This window comes from Canis lupus, chromosome 4 (genome assembly GCF_003254725.2).
Source record: "Canis lupus dingo isolate Sandy chromosome 4, ASM325472v2, whole genome shotgun sequence".
Taxonomy (NCBI): domain Eukaryota; kingdom Metazoa; phylum Chordata; class Mammalia; order Carnivora; family Canidae; genus Canis; species Canis lupus.
This window is the reverse complement of record NC_064246.1, coordinates 4241434-4263146: the sequence shown is the minus strand read 5'-3', so window position 1 is coordinate 4263146 and position 21713 is coordinate 4241434. Positions and strand designations below refer to the sequence as shown.

General features: G+C 36.1%; 1 protein-coding gene across 1 annotated transcript in view; it reads right to left on the bottom strand.

The window, feature by feature from the left end:
- The window catches only part of LYST (lysosomal trafficking regulator), a 189329-nt gene that overhangs the window by 100114 nt on the left and 67502 nt on the right, over positions 1 to 21713 (bottom strand). The window contains exons 16-22 of the mRNA XM_025448651.3: positions 20475 to 20665; positions 17866 to 18111; positions 14480 to 14653; positions 13392 to 13541; positions 8841 to 8978; positions 4022 to 4220; positions 1549 to 1680 (exon numbers count right to left, since the gene is read on the bottom strand). Of these exons, the coding sequence (XP_025304436.1) occupies positions 1549 to 1680; positions 4022 to 4220; positions 8841 to 8978; positions 13392 to 13541; positions 14480 to 14653; positions 17866 to 18111; positions 20475 to 20665 (1230 nt within the window). The remainder of the gene's footprint in view (positions 1 to 1548; positions 1681 to 4021; positions 4221 to 8840; positions 8979 to 13391; positions 13542 to 14479; positions 14654 to 17865; positions 18112 to 20474; positions 20666 to 21713) is intronic.

Genomic DNA, 21713 nt, shown 5'->3' with positions numbered 1-21713 from the left:
GTAGTCACTTCTTGATGTTGTCAGTGAGAAGCAATGGTTTTTTGACTTCTAGCTGCCCAGTTTGCTACTTTTAATACTCTATGTAAGGCAAGACCAAAAAATCACTGTCATTCTAATTGCAGGATAAAGTGAATGCTGCTCAAGGTGTGGCTTGTGAGCCAGGAGCATGGAGATCCACAAGCACAACCTGTGTGATTGTTAGAAATGCACATTCTCAGGCTCCCCCGGATCTACTGAATCAGAATGTATGAGGGAGGGGCCCCAAGTTCTGTTTTACAAGCTCTCCAGGCAATTTCTTTTGTGTGCTAGAACTTGCGTATAAATATAAATAGAAACTGGATGAACTGTTTCAGAACATAGGCTTTTTGGTAGTAGTAGCTCTGTAGCTCAGAAGTCTTCCCTAGTTATTTCTGCATTTTGGCTGGGCAAGGTCGCCAAAAGATTCTGTTCAAAAGACCTGGAAAAAAGCGGGGGAATGACTGTATTTGAAAATGTTTTAGAGTAATGTACAATGATTTTAAGAATAGATAATTCCTATAAAATTCTAAATAAAACTAGTTAAAACACATCCCTCTTCTCTAGAAGAGTGCAGCTGTCAGGAATGGAAAAGATGCACAGCCAGTTAGCAACTAGGAGATGTGTACCTATTTTTTCTCTATAAAAGTAGAGATGAGGTAGTCTGTTAAGTATGTTAGGAAGATACAAAAGTGCTATAAGCTTAAAGACTTGATACACTTGCTATGGAAATAGAAGAGGGAATTTATTTTGAACACACTAAAGAATGATAGGGCAGCATTAAAAGACCAGCTACAGTTGGAGACTCCTGTAAAGTCAGAAATTCTCTCTGGCAGCTTTCAGTGGTCTGAGGATGGTTAGATTGAGACAGGGCTGGGTTTTTTTAGGTCAGGAATGCCCAAAGGCCAAGGAAGCTGCAGGCAGTGTCAGGAAAATGACTGGTTAATGGGATCTAGGTGAGATAGGGAAAACAGGTAGAAGGGAATGTAGGATGGTGATAAAGAAACCAGAAGACAAGAGGTTGTTATCAGAGAGTAAGATACTGAAGTTTCACAGCTGGGACGTATTCTTGATGATGATGGAGTCCATGCATAGTAGTAGTAGATAAAATAGAAGGAAAGGTCCCCAGAGTTCAGGAATTCGAGCTGGAGTACTAGATGAACATTGTCTAGAACAATGTTTAGAGAGAAAGGAGAGAGTAAGCCAGACAAAGCTTTTGAAGAAAATGGTAAAATAAATCCGAAACTTCATGAAAGACAAATGACTATGATAAAAGGAGACAGTTCCAGAGCGATACAGCACATGCCTCTTCTGTTTCCTAACTCCCTGGAGTATCTCTTGTTATACTGAGTGTGAGCTACTGATCCAGAAAGTAATAAAGTGGATTCCTTAAATATAGTCTATAATTTTTGTTTAATCATCCACTTACTTGATCTATCACATATATCATACTGCTAAAACATGTACAATTTATTTATCTGCTAATATTCAGAACTATATGAGAAAGGGTTACACTGTCATCATTATGTTTACCTTCAGGTGGTGAAGCAGTAAAACCAGATGGGCTTATTACCATAAATCCAGGGCTAGGAACAGACTTTCCTCCACTGCTGGAATGTCTCAGGTACATGATTGACTGTACTTTCTCCTGAAAGATCTTGCCATCTGAAATTTTTTAAAAATTGGGATAGTAAAATTTTTAAAAGGATAAAATGAAAATATAATTTTAAAAGCAAATAATTAAATAGAAATTTTTACAAAAAGATGTTCAAAGTGAAAAAATATAGCATGTTTTATACTAATGCACATTTGCTATGTGAGTACATGCTATTCTTTCTTACATGTAAATTTTTTATACTGTTACTTGCCAAGTTAACTTTTATTTTCTTTGAATTATAACCATATTTACAGTTATTTCTACATTTCAACAGCTAACTGTTCACTCCTTGAGTAAAGGACTATGTCCTATATTTTTATATATCCCCTTAAATGTCCAATATGACTCTAAAATGGATACCTACAGCTTAATCTTCTTTTCTGAGCTTCATACTTGTAAATTCAATGGCTTGATTTCTTTTTATTTTTTTAATTAATTAATTAATTAATTATTATTTATTTATTTTCTCAATGGCTTGATTTCTTAAATGCATAACAAATGCTACAAATCTAAATCTGAATCCTCTTTCTGCCCTAAATTCAGTCCTGTTTTGTTTTCTGGTTCATTTGGCAGAAGTACCCATTTCCCAAGTAGAAGCCAGGAGCCACCCTTGGCCACTACCTTTCCATCATCCATGTGAAGTCAGTCTCCAGGTTCTGCTGACTTGATTCTGCATCTTGAGCTCCTCTTATCCCTAGCACAGTGCCATAATGGGGGCGCTTATCATGGCTCACTTGGACGTGTGTCGCAGACTTGTAAACGGTATCTACAATGGGCATCGGTCACCCTCAAATCCAAGCTTTCAGAATTCTATCAAATGTCAACCCCTGCTAAGAACCCTCTAGTGGCTCTCTGCTGCCTCCTTCCCACTCTGGATAAAGCCTAACTTCCCCTTTGTAAGAATCTCCGTGATCTCCCTTCAGATTCCTTCCAGCCTTTCCTCATGACACTTCTGTAGCACCTATTTCTCACAGCTCCCAAGCAAGCTGTTTGCTTTGTTTGGAAGCCCCCTCCCTTCAACTCCTACTCAATGTTTAAGCCTCAGAGCAGGCAGGCATCACCTCCTCCAGGAAACACCTCTTCTCCGTGCTCTATGCTACCAGAAACAAACAAACAAACAAACAAAAAAAACAAACAAAAAACCATCACTGTCCTTTCCACACGATGTCATTACCTGTTTATGTCTCTTTCCCCTCAAATAGGTTGTAAGCTTAGTATGGGAATGGACACATTTTATTCATCTTTGCAACTACCCTGTTTCCAGAGTCCTGACAGAACTTTATTTACTAAACGTGCTGAATCTAACACAAAGTCATGTTGTCTGTTTGCATTTGGATTTTTACTGCTGTTGAATCATTTTATTCATTTATTACATTCCTAAATGGATGTTTTACAAGTTTTCCTCTCCAAACTTACTATCTAGTTTTCTCAGAAGTATATTCATGCTTGCTTTCTTGCCACATTACATTTTCCTGGTTCTTTTTGAATTCTGATTTTTCCATCTTTCTTTATACTAATTATTCTTTCTTATAGTTCTATCCTTAGCTTCCTTTTTTCTTTACTCTCTCTCTATACCTTTCTTAGGTGGTCTCATCTAGTCTCAGAGCTTCAACTCACTTCTACATGGGAGATTCTCCTTCTTGAATTTTATTGCAGTAATTTACTTACATATTTCTTTGCTCAAAACAAACACAACAAAACCAAATCCTTTAGTGATCTCTAAATAGAATGTAAGTTCAAATTCTCTGGCCTCACCTTCAAGAATCCATTTAATATGACATCAGGGGAAAAAATAAATAAGTGGTGGTCCCAAACTATGTTTATGGTTTTGTTTATGGTATCACTGATCCTTTAAAGAGCCCACATACTTGAGTAAAATTCATTATTCTTTATTTTCTCTATTTTTTTTCTCTCTTTAAGTCATTCTCTTCACCTGGAGTGCTAATTTTCTAATATACATCTCAAATTTACCTAAATTATTCAATGCCCATGTCATATATAGGATCTATTAAATCTTCCCTCTCCATAGTGGCCTGATGAAACCCTCACTCTTCTAAAATCAAGTAGTTCTTCTTTTGTATCTACTATTAGGTACTTGCCAGATATTGCTTTTTACTATAGATATTTGGGTATTTGACTCCTCTCTCCTCTCAGCAATAAAGCTCTCTGAAGGCAGAGACTGTGTCTGGTTCATTCTATATTCCTTTGCCCTGTTCCAACCCCACTGTGTGATTAGGATAGTTCTTAGCATACAGAAGCCAATGAATATCAGACAAATGTGGATTGGGTGGGAAGAAAAATAATTAAAACTGAGATAGCCAAAATCTAACAAAATATGATTATACCTACCTATGTGCAAAGAAAAGTAGAAATTTGTGGGGTTGTGACAAACGTAAGTATTAGTAGGAGGGTGAACTGCTAAAAGGAAATTGAAGATAATTGTCAATAATTCCAAATCTGGAGGAGATCCAAGGACTTCTGCTATAATTTTCACAAATGAGTTACAAACCTCTCGGGGCATGGATGTAAGCTGCCCCTCTTTGTGTTCCTGAAAAAATAAAAAAAACTCTTTAGATTTAAAGAGAACTGCCAACTAACATTTTCCATTTAAGCAATAGATTCCTTTTAAGACAGAATTATGTTGGTTTACTACTCTAGTCTGATCATATTTACCACTAAACTGAGTTGCAACTTCCCCATTCAATATATCCTGCCATTAAAAAATTCATTAAAACCAACAGCAACTTACTCTCAGTCCATTTATCTTAATTAACAGGGCAAAGTTATATTACGGTGCTCATGAGCATGGCTCTGAAGCCAAACCACCTAGCTTTGCATTCTGGCCTCTCCACTCATTATCTGTGTGATTTGGGGCATATTTAATACCTCAATGCCTCAGTTCAGTAATATGGGAATGGTCATGTTACTTCCTATGGCCGTCATAAAGATTAAATGACAGAAACTCTTGGAAGAGCACCTCACATTTAGTAAGTGCCATATAAATGTTAGCTAATAGTTGTACTACCACGATGACTATCCCTACTTCTGTCCTACTATGATGGGATCACAAGGAGAAATTCCTGATAGACCAAACTGATTACATTACTACAATGTGTGCCAGTTTACAAACCACTTTCTCATAACCGCTCTGAGAGGTTTTATTCTTCATTTCTAGAATGTGAAGCTCAAAGTGATTATATGACTAACTTAAACCACACAGAAAATATGTAAATAGTTCAGACCTCTGATTCTTCTCTACTGTGTCATCGATTGCCTGGTATAAGAAGACCTGGCAGAGTGCCAAGCAACTACTAAAAATAAAGACAGGTATAAATAAATAATTTATATTCTCCAACTCCATCTCCCCTAGTAGGTAGCAGTCACCCTCTAGATCAAGACCAAGGGGGTACACTTCCTCATCTTCCCTCTCCCTGTACATGTGATACATCCAAAAAATGATACATCTCTGCACCCACTTTTCTTCATTTACTCTTTTGTAATTGCTGAATTAGAAAACTAAAATCTAGATGTTAACTTTGAAACCTCAGATTTAAGAAGAGATCACTGACTCTACAGAAGAACCAAAACCCCTCCGCCAAGATTTTCATTAGTGCCAAGTGGTCAAGCCAAGCCAAGCCAGGCACATAGGTCTTCTGATTTTCAAGTCAGTGCTACTTCTGCCATAGCCATCTGCCCTTTTTCTGAATTAGGCACCTGGTGCCTTCCACTTCCCAGGTCACCACTGCAGTCATTCATTCCTATGTCCATCCCAGGCCATGTTTCCTCAATCTTGTCTTTTCCACTGACCCCTTACAAATAGTCACTAGTATCCTATTTCATTAAAAAAAAAAAAAAAAAAAAAAAACATCCTTTGGGACACCTGGGTGGCTCAGTCAGTTAAATGTCCGACTCTTGGGCAGCCCGGGTGGCTCAGAGGTTTAGTGCAGCCTTCAGCCCAGGGCGTGATCCTGGAGACCTGGGATCAAGTCCCACATCGGGCTCCCTGCATGGAGCCTGCTTCTCCCTCTGCCTGTGTCCAGTTCTCTCTCTCTCTTTCTCTCTCTCTCTCTGTGTCTCTCATGAATAAATAAATAAAATCTTTAAAAAAAAATAAATGTCCGACTCTTGATTTTGGCTCATGATCTCAGGGTTGTGAGATCAAGCTCTGAGTTGGGCTCTGTGCTGGGCATGCAAGCTGCTTAAGAGCCTCTCTCCCTCTCCTTCTACCCTTCCCCCAGTCTATTAAAAAAAATCCCTTAACTTGAACTTTGGGAACCTTTTATTAACTGTTTCTTTTACCCTTCACTTCTAGACTTTCTAATCATTATTTATTCTCACTGCTTCCAATGAGTCCACCACACGTGCTGTCTAAAGTCCTTAAAACCAGGATCCCTGGGTGGCGCAGCGGTTTAGCGCCTGCCTTTGGCCCAGGGCGCGATCCTGGAGACCCGGGATCGAATCCCATGTCGGGCTCCCGGTGCATGGAGCCTGCTTCTCCCTCTGTCTATGTCTCTGCCTCTCTCTCTCTCTCTCTCTGTGTGTGACTATCATAAATAAATAAAAATTATAAAAAAAAAAATAAAGTCCTTAAAACCTAGTTCTTGCCTTCATTCCACTGAAATCTTGAGTCATTAAGAATTTCTATCAGTGACCCTTTCTTTACCTGTCCACATTTTCTTTGAACTTTCCACATTATTTGGTTCCCTCTCTGCCCACCCTTGGTTTCCTGGTTCTTCTCTTAGCTCTTTGACTACTCTTTCTACATCTTTCAATAGCTCCTTTTTCCTGTTTCACACCTGAAAATGGATATTTCCAGAGGTACAAGCCACAGCCCTCTATGATCCTTCCACTACATTGTTTATCCTGTAGTGCTTATCCATCCCCGTGGCTTCACTGTGACATCAATGCAGACAGTTCCCCATCTGTCCCTCCCATCCCTCTCCCCAGTTCTAATCTTGCATATCTAGGTGCCTAGTGGTCACAGCTGCTGAACGTCCCACTGTAATCTCTGATGCACAATGGATAAGCTATACAACTTGCATGTTCAATTCCTTCTTTGATGATGCTATCATTCTTCTAGTCTCCCAGCTGGAAATTCTCTATTATATATTTCATTTCTCCTGCAGCTCCTATTTAGACAGGATCAAGCCCTTTTAATTCTCCTTATAATCTTCTTTATATTTGTTCCCTTTCTTTTACACTCTATTTTCATCACTTGAGTTCAGGTTCTTTATACTGTACTCATGAACTAATGAAACTGCCCCATGTCCAATATACTACCAATTTATCAATCTTTCTTAAATAATCTGAGATACCATAAAAGCAACAATTAGGTTCATTTCTTTATATAATTCCTACAATACCTACCATAAAACTATTCTTAATAGCTGTTTATTTGGTAATGGGCTCTTTCAATGAAGAAGGATGAAGAGATATACTTTTTAGGAAAAGGAACTGGTACCTCAATTTTTCTAGCATTTTTATAAATAAATGAAAATGAGAATATATATAGAAATCTCCAGGTTTACAAGTGTTACTCTGCTGACATGGAAAGACTAAAAGAGAACTTCACACTGTCTTGTGAACTTTTTGAAAATTGGTCAGCAAGTTTCAAAATGGATATACAAAGAAACTGATTTAGAGAAAAAATGCTATATAAATGTTACATAAACCATTCCACAAGCTAAGGGCCTCAGAGCTCACTGTATTGTATTCCTGAAGACAACAGTCTAATTTAATTTACTATAGGGCCCAAAAAAGGCAATACAATGTTTTTGTTTTTTAAAGAATTCATTCATCCAACAAATATTTATTAGATACCTGTATGTGCCAGTGTGATCAAGAAAAAACATTATCCCTGCCCTCAGCAGATTTACAGAGGGAAACAAATCATAATTTCATAAATGATGTGATACTAGGAAATGGAGATATGTGGAGCTAGTGGAGGAAGGGGAAGGGTTACTTTAAAATGCATAGAGATAGGAGGGCTTCTCTCAGGAAGTAAATTTAAAGTGGACGTATGAAGGATAAGCAGGAGGTAGCTAGATGGAAAGAACAGGATTAATAACTTCTCAGTCAGAAAAAATATTATGTGTCCTGAGGAGTGAAAAGAACTCACTGTTTAGGAAGAGAAAATAAGCCAGGGGGCCGCAGTGGCATGAAATGAGGCTGGCATGGTCACCAGGGCATATAGGCTTTCTTTAGGTATAGTCACAGATTCTGGATTTTATTCCAAGTACAATGGGAAGGCCTTGGTGTTATTCAAACAAAGGAATTAAAAACATAAATATTAATGCTCCCAGGGAACATCTGAACTTCTCTGACTTGATAAAGTTCTACTAGATGCCTCACTGAAAAAACAGACGACCTTGAAAAATATTCTCATATGCCAACCAAGGTTGTAAAAGAATATTGGCGAAGGCAGAGCTAAAAAATTAACTAGAAGCCAGGCCATAGCACAGACACTACTGGTGAGGTGCCATTTTTTAATATAACATTTAAAAAATTTTTTTAATTTATTTATTCATGAGAGACACAGAGAGAGAGAGAGAGGCGCAGACACAGGCAGAGGGAGAAGCAGGCTCCATTCCATGCAGGGAGCCTGACATGGTGGGACTTGATCCCGGGTCTCCAGGACCACACCCTGGGCTGAAAGTGGCCTTAAACCGCTGAGCCACCAGGGCTGCCCTTAACATAACATTTTGGATATATTTTCTATACGCTAATTCTAGTGCATATAATAGATCTTTGGCAAATATATGCTTATTAAGACAAAATATATTTGCTTGTTATTTAAGGAATGTGGAATGAGTTTCAGTTAGCAATAATCATGTGTCAGTTAAACTTTACTGGCCACCATACTACTACTGTGCAAAGCTTTGCTATTGTTGATATTTAAGAGATTACAAAATTATTATTATAACCCAGCATAAAGAGGCATTGTAGGTATACAATAGTTGTTGTTCTTTTGTAATTGAGCTATGAATGACAGTATGAAGGTCAAGCTGTAGGAGGCAGGAGTTGAGAAGAAAGAATCTGGGAGATTAGGGAAGATGGAGAAGACAAAAACTCCACTGAAAGTCCCACAAAAATCTGAGTTCACGGCACTGAGTTGTTAAACAAATAACTGTGGAAAATATCTCCCAAAGTAAAGTTACATGAAAAGTACCTGCAAAACCTGACATGTGAGTAGAAAGTGATGGACCACTCGGGCTTTCAGTAATTGCTTAATATTAAAGACCTGCTGGTGGTGATCTGCTCTGATGAGGACTTCGAGAGCCGCCAGCAGTGTTTCCCAAGCTCCTTGCTGAGAAAATAAAACACACACAAATCAGCACATGGTTCCTAAAAGACATGTTACCTGCTTTTTAGAAGACATAAAGCAATCTAACATTGTGGGTATATTCATGGCCAAAGATTAAATTCATCTGAAAAAGTAAATCTTAAAATTTACTCCACACTAATGTTTTTTGTCAATAACTCATTTCTAAAAACTTATGTTGAATGCAATATTGTATTAGGTGCTTTGGTACATTAATGTACCAAATATTTTATAATGTATAGTATTTTCAATAGATGAATTATCTTGAGGAATTTGATACAAACACCTGTTATCAACATAATTGCTTACAAATTGTTTTCAGAGCCTTATTAAAAATGCATAAACTTCTATTAAAAATGCATAAACTTCTATATGTATATAGCATTTAATTAAATTATTTTAGAAAAGATTGTACTAAACTGAAAAAAACTCACTGACAATGAGAAAATTCTGCATTTTGGGATTGATTTACTTTTAAGTCCAAATAACAGAATTCTGTGCATAATTACTGTGTATCTTCAGACTTCCTTTTAAGGTGCCTTAAAAATGATTTTCCCATGTGGAATCAATCTTAAATTACCCTTAATAATGGAGAAGGGGGAATCTTCTATAGATAACTAATACTGAAAAATAATCTTTGCCTCATTTTATTATTCCAAATGACCTATCAGCAAAGCTATTCACAAAAGACAAAATTAACTGGCTTGGGCTGCAGGTCTTCCTATTTCTCCTTGGAAGGTAATGAACAATGAAAAGGCCAGGGAACTGACAGACTTAATCATACTATTACACCCAAGGTCTTTCTCTTCATAAGATAGGGGTCAAGATGCCCTAGAAGAACAAGGCATATGAGAAATGGAGCACAAGGCAGCCCAAGTATGAAAACTTGATTCAGGTATGAAAAAGAGTACCAAACAGAATAGTGGCAAAGTAAAGAAATGACTGAAAACAGAAGACAAACTCAGTTAAAAATTATTAGGAGAGAAAATCTTATTTCGAACTCACAGAAGTACTTGTGTGTAACACTACTGAATTCAACAAAAAATGTTTTGTTTTTAATCAACAACCCCAAAGTAGTATCCTCTTTTGAAATACTAAAACGACTGTTGACCAGTTAGGTTCGATCTTCCAATCTACAACTGAGCTGTTTACTATACACTTATATTTATACTGCCTTTGTTTGTTTACATCTGCTATAACTGTACATTTTCTTTTTCTTCATGCAACATTACTCATATTTTTGTGCATACACATGTATGGTTATTTTTTATTCTAAAAGAGAGAGTTTATTCAGAATGAGAAAAGAAATAACGACAAACTAAAAAGTTTTAGAAATTGATAAGCACCATAAAGTCCAGAAGAAGCAATAGTTCAGTTAGCTGCCTAACACAATACTATAATATCTTCCCCCATGTGTGGCTGCATATTCTTTAATTGCTTTTTTTTTCTTTTGAAGCATAATTGACATATAATATTATATTTATTTCAGGTATACCACACTTAGTGAGATTCAATATTTATACGCATTATGGAGTGTAGAAATCACAAGAAATGCAGTTATCATCTGTCACTATATAAAGTTGTTTATACCATATTATCAACTATATTCCCTATGTTGTATCTTATATCCCCATGGCTTATTTATTTTACAACTGGAAGATTATACTTTTTTTTAAAAAAAGATTTTATTTATTTATTCATGAGAGACAGAGAGAGAGACAGAGAGAGAGAGAGAGAGACAGAGAGGCAGAGACATAGGCAGAGGGAGAAGCAGGCTCCTCACAGGGAGCCTAATGTGGGACTTGATCCCTGGACTCCGGGATCACGCCCTCAGCCAAAGACAGACACTCAACCACTGAGCCAACCAGATGTCCCAAGATTAAACTTTCTTTTTAATTATTTTTTTAGAATTTTTTAAAAGATTTTATTTATTTATTCATGATAGACACAGAGAGAGAGAGAGAGAGAGAGAGGCAGAGACATAGGCAGAGGGAGAAGCAGGCTCCATGCCAGGAGCCCGATGCAGGACTCGATCCTGGGTCTCCAGGATCATGCCCTGGGCCAAAGGCAGGCGCTAAACTGCCAAGCCACCCAGGGATCCCCCAAGATTATACTTTCATATAACAATACATTTTACAAATAGAAGAACAGAAAAATAATTCTGTCTTTCCTCTAGCATGCTTGATCAAAATTTATCTTTATTAATAATAGATTACAAAGGTTTCTTTCAGCATATCTCAACTCATTTTAATAATGAGTAAATTTTCAGGGAGTATTGCCAAATTTAGGAATAACTGATTTTTTAAAAAATCTGAAAGGTATATACTTTGGTCTTTATGTTTGATGGTAATGCTGCTATATCTAACTCTAGATAATCTATAGTCTACACTAGAACTAAGAAGTTTATATGAGCCCATACCATGAAGATTGTTTAAAACTAGGGCATGGGGCACCTGGGTGGCTCAGCTGAGTGTCCAACTCTTATCTTGGCTCAGGTCTTGATCTCAGAGTTCAAGCCATGCGACGTGCTCCATCCTAAGCATGGAGCCCACTTAAAAAAATAAATAAACAACCTCTTGCCCCCCAGAAAAACTAGGGCAGAAAGGAAATAGCCTGTATCCATTCCCTGGCTGAGACCAGTGCATCCACCCAGTTGGGTTGAGATGCTGTGCCTAAGATCAACCATGTTCCTCAACTTATGCCTATAATGAAGCCAAGATTTCATAGCCTTGCCCTAATTCAGCTCTATGACTCGTGGGCAACTTGACTGCCCTACTCAGAAGTGTGTACATTTTTCCCTCTCCTTGACTTGACTGTCTAGTAAGTCTCTAGACTAAGACTCTAGTCTAAGAGTCTCTGGACTCTTAGCAGAATCCCTTTTGAGATTTATGGTAAATGCAAATCCTCACTTGATTTGAATGAGCCCCATGTTCTCTAGCCTGCTCTAGCTATTTCTAGTACTACTTTAGCTATATCCAGTTATCCTAAGTTCTGATCCTAATCTTCCAGCTCAGCATTACCATGGATGTTCAAAAACCTGCACAGAAAATAATCTCCACATTGCCATTTATAATTAACATTACACTAAAGTAGTAAGTTTGTTCTCTTCTCCAGAAGAATGATGAGATGAATATTTAAAAGCACATATCTGTCTGTGCAGCAAAGGAAACAACCAACCTATGGAATGGTTGAACATATGGAATGGGAGAAAACATATGCAAACACATATCAGATGAGGGATTAACATCTAGAATATATTGAGGACTTCTACAAATCAATAACAAAAAAAATCAATCCATTTTAAAAATGGGCAAAGAACTTGAACAGACATTTCTCCAAAGAAAATATACAAATGGCCAACAAGTATATGAAAAGATGCTCATCATCACAAAATATTGGGGAGATGCAAATCAAAATCACAATAGAATATCACTTCATACCCAATAGATAGCCACTATCAGAAAACCAGAAAATAACAATTGTTGGCAAGGATGTGGAGAAATTAGAATCCTTATACCTTATACAATGTGGGATTATAAAATGGTGGAGTTCTTATGGAAAATAGTGTAGAGGTTCCTTAAAAAATTAAAAATAGAATTACTATGATTCAACAATCCCACTTCTGGGTATATATATCCAAAAGAATTGAAAATAGGACCTCAAGGAAGCATTTACATATTCATGTCCATTACAGTGCTATTCACAACATCCATATCTAGAAGCAACCTAAATATCTATTGATAGAAGAAAGGATAAAGGAAATGTGGTATATACACACAATGGGTATTATTTAGTGTTACAAAAGAAAGAAATCTTGTCATTTACTACAACACAAATAAACATTGAGGACATATACTAAGTGAAATAAGCCAATCACAAAGACAAATACTGAATGATTACACTTCTATGACATATCTAAAGTAATCAAACTCATAGAAACAGAAAGTAGTATGTGGTTGCCAGGGACTGCGGAGTGACGGGGTAGGAGAAATAGGGGGAATTGTTCAATGGGTATAGTTTCAGGAAAGCAAGATGAAAATGTTCTAGATATCTGCTGTACAACAGAGTGTATATAGTTAGTACTATATTGTACACTTAAAAATTGTTAAGAGGGTAATTTATGTCATATGTTTTTTACCATTAAAAATAAAAAGCACATGGGGGCATCTAGGTGGCTCAGTTGGTTCAGCAACCAACTCTTGATTTTGGCTCAAGTCGTGATCTCAGTCAGGGTCATGAGAGTAAGCCCCATGTCTGGCTATGGACTCAGCAAGAAGTCTGCTTAGATTCTCTCCATCCCCCCTCCCTCTGCCTCTACTACCACTCACACATGCACGCACACTTTCTCTCTTTCTCCGATAAATAAATAAATCTTAAAAAATAAATAAAAGCACATGCCTTGGCTTTATTCCATATCTTCCAGTCAAGCAACAGCTCCTCTAGCAGTTTAACATCTTGGATTATAGCATTAGACTCTACATCCAACTTAAACTCTCCATTCTCATTGACATGAATAATATCTTCATCACAGCAACCTTCAAGAAGTGTCTATGGAAAATTAGCATTAATACAGGATGCGTTAATAATTGATTAATCCAAAAATTCAACAGAAACGTTAAGCTTTCAATCTTAGCAGTCATTACATTAAATTCAAAGGAAAATTAGTGATAATTCAACATTTCACAAAGTATCTTTAATTTGTTTTGCAAAACAATTCAAATTAGAAAAATACAAACTTCCAAATATTTGTAAATGACTATTCAGTAATATAGGTGAAATAAACATTTTATTTTTTATTTTTATTTATTTTTATATTCTTATTTTTTAAGTTCAATGAATATGTTAGACTTTAAACACTTTTTCCAAAAAAGTACTAAAGATTCATGCCATAAATGTAATAGTTTAAGGGAGTTGGGGATTGAAGGGACGGGTGGAGACATAGTCTTTTGCCTTACTACTAGTACCCTCAGAGACAAATAGTTTCACAACATTACCAAATGCTCTTAGTTAGAAAAGTATTTTAAATATATGATGATAGCTGGATCAAAATAAAAACTAATACAGCTTTGGAAAACTAACTCTCTTGCAGCATTGCCTACTGGAAGTGGCATAGTAGTAGGTGTCAAGAGAACGGAGTTATCTTCCATAAGGGGGAGCTGAGGCAAAAAAACAGTGTCTCTGTGGGTCTTAATCTCATCAATCTATGGAATGAGGGGCCAGCTCTAAGACACAGCTCCAGTTTATCCAGATCCAAAAATTTTTTCTTACTCTTCTAAAATGCTTTAAACAAGAAAAAATGTAATTATGTAAATGATGAAGAAAACCAGAAGTGTTTAATACACAACAGTGTATCAAATATACACTGTTGAGTTTCCTTCGTTTTCTTCAGGAATAACTGAAACATAAAAGTTTATTGTTGGAAGACTAGTGAAGAAAGAAGTATCATTGCATATGAAACTGTAAGAATAAATATTATGAGGACATACCTTCAAAACATGAAAGCCAACAATGCATTTTTGTTTAATCAACACCTGATGAATCATAGAAAGTCCATTACAATTTTCTAATTCATGTATTCTCTGTTGGTTGTATTTAGTTAATGAGAGTATAACTCTCAGTGCTAATGCTTGGGTTTCTTCACAGCTACTGAGTTCCACAACCTAAAAAAATATTTTTTTTAACTTATTAAAAAAAAATTAACATGTATGATTATTGACTATTATATAACATCAATCTATCAGTTTTATTTGAAAGCTATTTTTTTGCTCACACTTTGCTTGTCATTAAGCATTATAAACAAAAATGAAAGACATAAATCCCATGATCCTTAGTCTCTTAAATATACTATAAATGAACTGAAATAACATTTAAAACTGTATAAGTCAGTAGCATTTCATTAGTGATCTGAAATGCCAGCAAAATGCCTCAGGTTTTTTATTGGTCCATCAACAAATCAACTCTACATTACATGCTATGGAAGATAGCAAAGAAGTAAAAGGCATGATACTTGCTCCCAATGGGGCCTACTATCTAGTCAAAAGATAAGTTTTATGTATGAAAACCATAGATTTGCCCTGTACTTCAATTAAACCAATGCTTTCTGACCACTGCTATATATGAGAAACATACACCTTATTATCATGATTACAGACAAAAAAGAATGAGATATGAATGTCATAAGGGCACAGAAACTATTTCTGACTCTACTTTGCTTAGGTTAGGGAAGCCTAAATGGAGAGAAGATGGTCTGGAAAGACAGTAAAACACTAGAAAGTAGGAATGGCAGGTAGCCGGGAGCAAGAGACTGTAGAAGGTTAAGGGTTTATTTTTATTTTTATTTTTTTTAAAGATTTTATTTATTTATTCATGAGAGACACACACAGAGAGGCAGAGACATAGGCAGAGGGAGAAACAGGCTCCCCATGGGGAGCCCAAAATGGGACTCATCCCAGGACCCCAGGGTCACAACCTGAGCCAAAGGCAAACACTCAATCACTGAGCCACCCAGGTGTCGTAGGGTAAGGGTCTAAAGCTAGAAGTTCCTGGTACAGCTAGGAGGCTGCAGGTTGCCTATTTGACTGATTCGGATCAAAATGCAGGCTATGTATACAAGGTTTTTAAGGACCAAATTTTATTTTTGTAGGGGAGGAGGAAAAATAGTGAAGAAAGTTTATAAGTTTTTTTTTGTTTTTGTTTTTTGTTTTTTATTTTAGAGTGATCCCCAGACCAACAGCATCAGCATTACCTGGGAACTTTCTCTCTCTCTTTTTTTTTTTTTTTTAATTTTTATTTATTTATGAAAGTCACACAAAGAGAGAGAGAGAGGCAGAGACACAGGCAGAGGGAGAAGCAGGCTCCATGCACTGGGAGCCCGACGTGGGATTCGATCCCGGGTCTCCAGGATCGTGCCCTGGGCCAAAGGCAGGTGCCAAACCGCTGCGCCACCCAGGGATCCCGAAAGTTTATAAGTTTTAAGCATGACAACATACTTTAGAAGTCTTATTGGAAAGATCCTAAATGTTGGCAAAATAAAATATTAATCATTGTCTCTAGGATCTAGTCACTGTGTAATAGTAATCATAACAAAATTACATTCAGTAACAAAATGTATATTTTGAAATTATACAAAGCTATAACAGTTGATTACAAAATGTTGATAAGGAGTTAGACAAAGAGCTTTTAATTTTAAAATACTATGGGAAAATTAACTAGATATTGGATGCAAAAAAAATTGAAAAAGGAAGAAGAAAAGAGAAAAACAGCTTAGAGTATGGCAAATCAATGCTGACAAAATATTTATAAGAACAGTAATGGTAGTATCAGACACTGATGCACCCCTTGCTGCAAAATCAATCAAAAGTGGTCGTCCAATTGAAGAAAGCAAGCCAGTTAGGAAGACTGAAAATTTGAGAATGCTGCAGAAATTACACTTAGGAATAAAATTCTGAGGATGAAAGAAGACCAAGGCTGCTTTAATTAAACAAGGATATGGGCCTTGAGGAAGGAGGGATGATTAGTACATTTGTATTCCCTATTTAGGATTTCAGCAATCCCTGTAAATAGTATATACTTATTGATTGTCTATGTCAGGCAAGTTATTGTCCCTGCTCTAAGACGACTAAGTAGAACAGATAATTGAACAGTTATTTCTAATACAGTACTCATAACAGTCAAACAATATTTCTCCTTCTCTTTTAGAAAAACTTCAAATAGGGGTGCCTGGGTAGCTCAGTCAGTTAAGTGTCTGCCTCTGGCTTGGGTCATGGTCCCAGGGTCCTGGGATAGAGCCCCAGGTCCTGCTCCCTGCTCAGCGGGGAGTCTTCTTCTCCCTCTGCTCTTCCTCCCATTCATCATATCTCAAATAAATACAAAATAAACATTAAGGAAAAAACCTTCAAACAGGGGTGCCTGTGTGGCTCAGTCGGTTGAGCATTTGATCATGATCTCAGGGTTCTGGGATTGGCCCCAGGTGGAGCTCCTCACTGAGCAGAAAGTCAACTTGTCCCTCTGCCCTCCTCCTGCTCATTCTCTCTCTCTCTCTCAAATAAAATAAAGAAAATATTTTTAAAAAATGACTTCAAACAAACTCAAATTATTTTTTGTACTTATTTGCGGACTCTTGTTTTTTTCCGTGTATCTGTAAGCTTGGGAAAAACAAGTTTCACAACCATTATTTTAAAGACTACATTACTAAGGCTCCTGAGTGACGCAGTCGGTTTAAGTGTCTAACTCTTGGTTTTGGCTCAGGTCATGGTCTTAGGGTTATGAGATGGAGCCCTGTGTCAGACTCTATGCTCAGCAAGGAGTCTAAGATTCTCTCTCCTTCTCCTTCTGCCCCTCCCCCCCACTCTTTCTCTTTCAAATGAATATTAAAAAAAAAAAGAAGAATATATTCCTTGTCTATGGCCATACCACCTTGAACATGCTCAATCTTGTTCAAAGAACACCTTTCTTCTTTTCATTACTATAACATGTAATTTTTCTTATTGACAATTTAAATCTTGTACATTGAATGACTGATTTAAATGTAATACCTACCCAATGTGGCACTTGAACTCATGACCCCAAGATCAAGAGTTGCACACTGTACTCACTGAGTCAGCCAGGCACCCCATTAAATCTTGTGCATTTAATATTTAATTGTTCTAATTACATTTCTGGATAATAGAAAACTTCTAAAATCTCCACAATTAAAAGAATTTTCACCGTTTGTGGCAGAGAACTTAATGACAACCTAATCATGCAATTTTTTTTAAAAGTTTATGATAATTGAGGTATAAATGGTTTTGTAATTTAAAAAAAAAACACTGAAATTTATCAGTATTAAAGAAGAAGTTTCTCTTCAGGTAAAACTATAGTCAGTGATTCTTACCCTAGCAAAGAGAAAAACAAATATACCAGTTCCACCAATCTCGTGCAGAATGCCTTGAATAGTTTTACATTCAGTAGGCCGTAGATTCTTTAGATGATGAGGTTCTAACAAGATGCTCTGAACTTCTTTGGAGCTGAAGGGTCTTTGAGAGAGTTGGGTTTTCATCTGACCTTTAAGTCTAATAACTGGTTCATAGATGGTATACTGAGCAGGACAGTTAGTTGTATATACAACTGAAAGACTTTCCTGAAACACAAATATTTTCCTTTAGTCACTAAATAAAATTTAAAAAGTTATCAACCAGCAAATATATATTTCAAACTGAAAAGGTGCCGAACAATTTTTTTTGACAGACACTACACTAAATAAAGATGAACATGAGAGGCAAGGTGGCAAAGATCCATTTCAATTAGCAGTGACCAATAGTATAAACGTTGTCAAGGCTGAGAAAGATTCCGGCTTTAATCATTTTAGAATAAACATGAAATTATACTTACTTTTGCTACTAAGAACAGCTGAGTCTCATACCACATTCATTACATACCAGGCTTTGTTGCTTGCACTTACAAATATTAACCAATCATTACAACCTTATGAGATAGGAACTCTAGGGTCAATGCATTCAAAATTTTTGCTTTAAATTTGTTCACAGGCTGGCTACTCATTTAAGAGTGACTGTGAGCCAGATCTTTCTACTAGAATAAAATCCCAGGCTATCATCATTCCTAACTAAAACAAAGGAATTTTCAATATTTCTCCCCACAGAGAGTAGTTTCCATCAGGTTCTAACTTTAGGTGAGTTGCTCAGGCTTAGGAAAATCATGTACTGTGTCAGTGTCTTCTCACAGAAACTGTGGGGGCTCTGATCATTTTCAACCATGATGATATTAAAAGTTTCACCTAGACATCATGTAGTATATTTGCATACCAACTAGCATGACTACACAGTCTATTGTATATGATTATGCTGGGCAAAACAAAAACTTAAACCTGCAATAGTTTTCATCAGAAAGCTGACAAAATGGTCATCTATGTAAGACAATCCCACCTGACACCAGTGCCTTGCCAGACTTTAGCTCATGACCTCATAATCCCCAAGTTACTAAATCAGGCTTTAAAAATTTGCTTTCTAGAGTTTTCACATCAAACCCTTAGAATTTTCATTTGTGATAATTTATGTTAAATTTTGTGACTTATATAACCTATATTCTTTTCAAGCAAAATAAAAGTATTAGGGAAATTTTATGTATGTGTAAAAACAAATGATTAAAACCTAGAGTTAAAATTATTATTTGAACAAACACTAGTTGTGTGAACTCCCTGGTCTCCCTAAAGCATGGATTCTCAGTGTGTGGTCCTGAACCAGCAGCATCAGCATCATCTAGTATTTGTTAAAAATGCAAATTCCAGGGCCACACTTCAGACCCTACTGAATCCAAAACACTGGCCCAGCAATTTGTTTTAATAAGTCCTCTGGGTGATTCTGATGCACGCTCAGGTTTGAGAAACATTTCCCTAAAGCATGTTTTCTCAATGGTGAGACATTTAGGGTGGGATAATTCTTTGCTGCATAATACTGCCCTTGTAGTATGGAACACTTAGCACCTCTGGCCACCACTCAATCATAGTAGATGGCCCAAATGCCTTCAATCCTCATTTTTAAATACTTTCTAGGGAGAAAAAGATCATATATGCAGTGTCAGATCATTAGCTAAATTCCATAGGTATCTATTCTCTATCCACTTTATAGATATATATTTAACACCATTTAAGACTTGTGTTTTACAAAATATCTATGCTAGAATTTCTCCTTTCCCTTAATCAAATGTTACAGCTTTAAAGTATAATTTAAAAAATATGAAATACACATCTCATTAACAACAACAAAATACATTCCAAACCAATAGTTTCCTTCAAGTAAAAACTATCTCTGACATATAACTGTACCTCTTATAAGAAGCAAGAGAAGGAGGAACACAGTTTCATGGCCAGATCTACCAGTTTTTAGTAGATCTTCTAAGATTATGAAGGCTCAGCTTTCTAGTTGCTATAATGAAAAATATCCACCACAAGTTCCTAAATTATATTCTAGAACAAAATATTACAATATTGTATAAAAAACAGTCTGAGAGTCTCATATAAGCAGAGTTAGCAATATTTTGAAAGCCAATTCCTGTTACTGATATTAAACAAATATTCTAAAATCTGAATATATGTAATTAAGACCAATATTATAAGTAAAAGTTAGTATTCACTTATAAATATGGAAATGAAATGCAATGAGCAATATTGTTTAGGCTAACATATGTTATATTTTCACTATATCATAAACATTTTTCTTAAATGATCAGGAGATGTAAACTAAACCAATACTTAGTATAGAAATATAGTTCTAAGGAAAAGGGGATAAAAATTTGAAACCTGAAAACAATTTCTGAGTATTTAAATTGTTTTAAAGAAAAAACTGAGTTTTAAGGAACAAAAATGTTGAGAAAGAAAGAAGAGAAACTTTAGAAATTTAATTGATAGCTAATTACATATTTAATGAACAGTTACTATATTTAATTATCAGTTACTATAAAGTTAAAAATCATAAAATGAAAACTTACAATTAAGAGACCAATGTCCACTTCTTTCTTGGTCATAAAAAGTTCTCTTATTTGTTCACATTGCAAAATTTCTTTATTAATATATTTGGAGTAGTCATTCACAGGCTTGCCATATCTGCATGGCATTATAGATGTGTGGTTGGGTCCACAAGCATATAGATAAAAGGCCTCTTGTGAATCAATCTTAGCTCCTGAATAGCAGAAAAATAAGCTTACTGATTTAGATCACTCCAGTCAGAATGTTTTAAGACTTTACATTTATTTATTTGAGAGTACGAGCTGGGGAAGAGGCAGCTGGGGGAGAAGCAGACTCCGTGCTAAGCAGTAAGCCCGATGCTGAGATGTTGGGTACTCCATCCCAGAATCATAACCTGAGCTGAAGGCTGATGCTTAACTAACTGAGCCATCCAGACACCCAAGCAGAATTTTTCATAAAAAGCAAGAAATCAAGAATTAATTTATTTTGCTAGATTCTTTTATCTCAATAAAATTGATAAAGCCTCAAATTCCAATCTGGTTTCATTAGCAAATAACCTATGCCAACTACGGATGGAAAATGAATATACAAAGTTAACTGTGAAGCTTGTGATAAAATAAAATCAAAATTTCTATTTGTTCCTTAAATAGAAAACAGCTATTTTGGTTTTGTTCTGCCTTTTTTTTTTTTAAGTAAATGGAAACTATAATCAGTAAATTTCTTTTTAAAATAAATATGGATTGATGTCTCTATTCCTTCCATCCATCTATATATTCAATAAGCACTGCCTGAATGTTATTATGTGTCAGGTTTAGTGATATATATATATATATTTTTTTTAAACATATTTTCCCTAAAATTTATTATTTTTATAGAATACCCTAAAATTTTAAGAGAGACAACCATTCTAAGTTTACTTGTCATAATACTGCATATTCCAGGATTATAAAATAAAATTGATTTTTTTTAATAAAATTGATTTAATATAAGCTTTCTTTTTGGAGGAGAGGGGTTGGGGTATGACGTACATCCCTACATTAAATATATATATCGGGATCCCTGGGTGGCGCAGCGGTTTGGCGCCTGCCTTTGGCTCAGGGTGCGATCCTGGAGACCCGGGATCGGATCCCACGTCGGGCTCCCGGTGTATGGAGCCTGCTTCTCCCTCTGCCTATGTCTCTGCCTCTCTCGCTCTCTCTGTGTGTGACTATCATAAATAAATAAAAAATAAAAAAAAATAAATGTATATATCAATTGTAAGA